This window comes from Egretta garzetta, unplaced genomic scaffold, assembly GCF_000687185.1.
Source record: "Egretta garzetta isolate BGI_Z169 unplaced genomic scaffold, ASM68718v1 scaffold234, whole genome shotgun sequence".
Taxonomy (NCBI): domain Eukaryota; kingdom Metazoa; phylum Chordata; class Aves; order Pelecaniformes; family Ardeidae; genus Egretta; species Egretta garzetta.
The window spans coordinates 67,763-68,705 of NW_009259528.1; the positions used below are offsets into that span (position 1 = coordinate 67,763).

The window sequence follows — 943 nt, forward strand, 5'->3', positions numbered from 1 at the left end:
GAATTACCCTTTCTGGAAAAGCGTCGTCCCCCTGCCTCTGAGGAGCACAATGCCAATGCCAAGCAGGATGCCGGAGAGCCCCAGCACGGCCAGCACAGCCGCCAAAACCATGCTGCTGCTCCCTGTAGAGACCCAGTTGGTGTTGGGACAGGCAGCCCTGCACCGGGGGCACCCCACGGGGATGGAGCAGCACCCACCAGCACTGCGGCAGGGCACCGACCCCTCCCAGGCTCCCTCCCCAGCACACGCATCGGGCCAAGGGAGCTGGTGCTGGCCATGCATAGGGGATGCCATACCTGCCACCACCCCTGAAATCTTCTGCTCGCAGAAGGGCGCTGCCCAGCCTGGCTCGCAGTGACACTCCCGTTTGTGGTTACACACCTGAGATGAGGGAGGAAACTGTCACGGTGGTGGACACACCATAGGGGCTGGGACCACTGCCCGGGCCCCATGGCTGCTCTGGGAGAGGACGGTCCAACAGCGTACCCCATGGTTGTTGCACTTGGCCGAGCAGTTCTTGTTGCCGTAGACCAGGAGGTTCTGGCAGCGCCCAGCATAGCAGACCTGGGGGCAGGCAGGGGGGCTCTGAGGCTGCCCCGGGTCCCTGCGGCCGGCAGTCACTGCCCCCCGCCGCCCCAGCATGACCACCAGCGCACTCACCATCTCCTCTCCGCACTTGGCACCGGTGGGCACCAGCCTGAGTTTGGCCATCACCTCATTGGCATCGTTGCTGGCAATGACTGCCTTGCACTTGAAGCGGCCAAAGAAGAGGGAATAGGAGCCACCGCCGAGGACGGGGCTGGCGTTGTCACTCAGGCACAGCAGCGTGCCACACTTCACATCCCTGTGGGAGAAGCAGCCATGAGCACCAGCAGCAGGGGTGGCATGGGGCTGGGGAGCTTTCCTCGGCTCTGCGGTGCCGTCACCAGACATGGACACAAAC

General features: G+C 64.3%; 1 protein-coding gene across 1 annotated transcript in view; it reads right to left on the reverse strand.

Annotated features, from left to right (window-relative positions):
• Positions 1–3: 3 nt before the first annotated feature.
• The window catches only part of ADAM8 (ADAM metallopeptidase domain 8), a 26,175-nt gene continuing 25,235 nt past the window's right edge, over positions 4–943 (reverse strand). The window contains exons 15-18 of the mRNA XM_035893080.1: positions 661–872; positions 487–564; positions 297–381; positions 4–122 (exon numbers count right to left, since the gene is read on the reverse strand). Coding sequence (XP_035748973.1) covers positions 4–122; positions 297–381; positions 487–564; positions 661–872 — 494 coding nt within the window. The remainder of the gene's footprint in view (positions 123–296; positions 382–486; positions 565–660; positions 873–943) is intronic.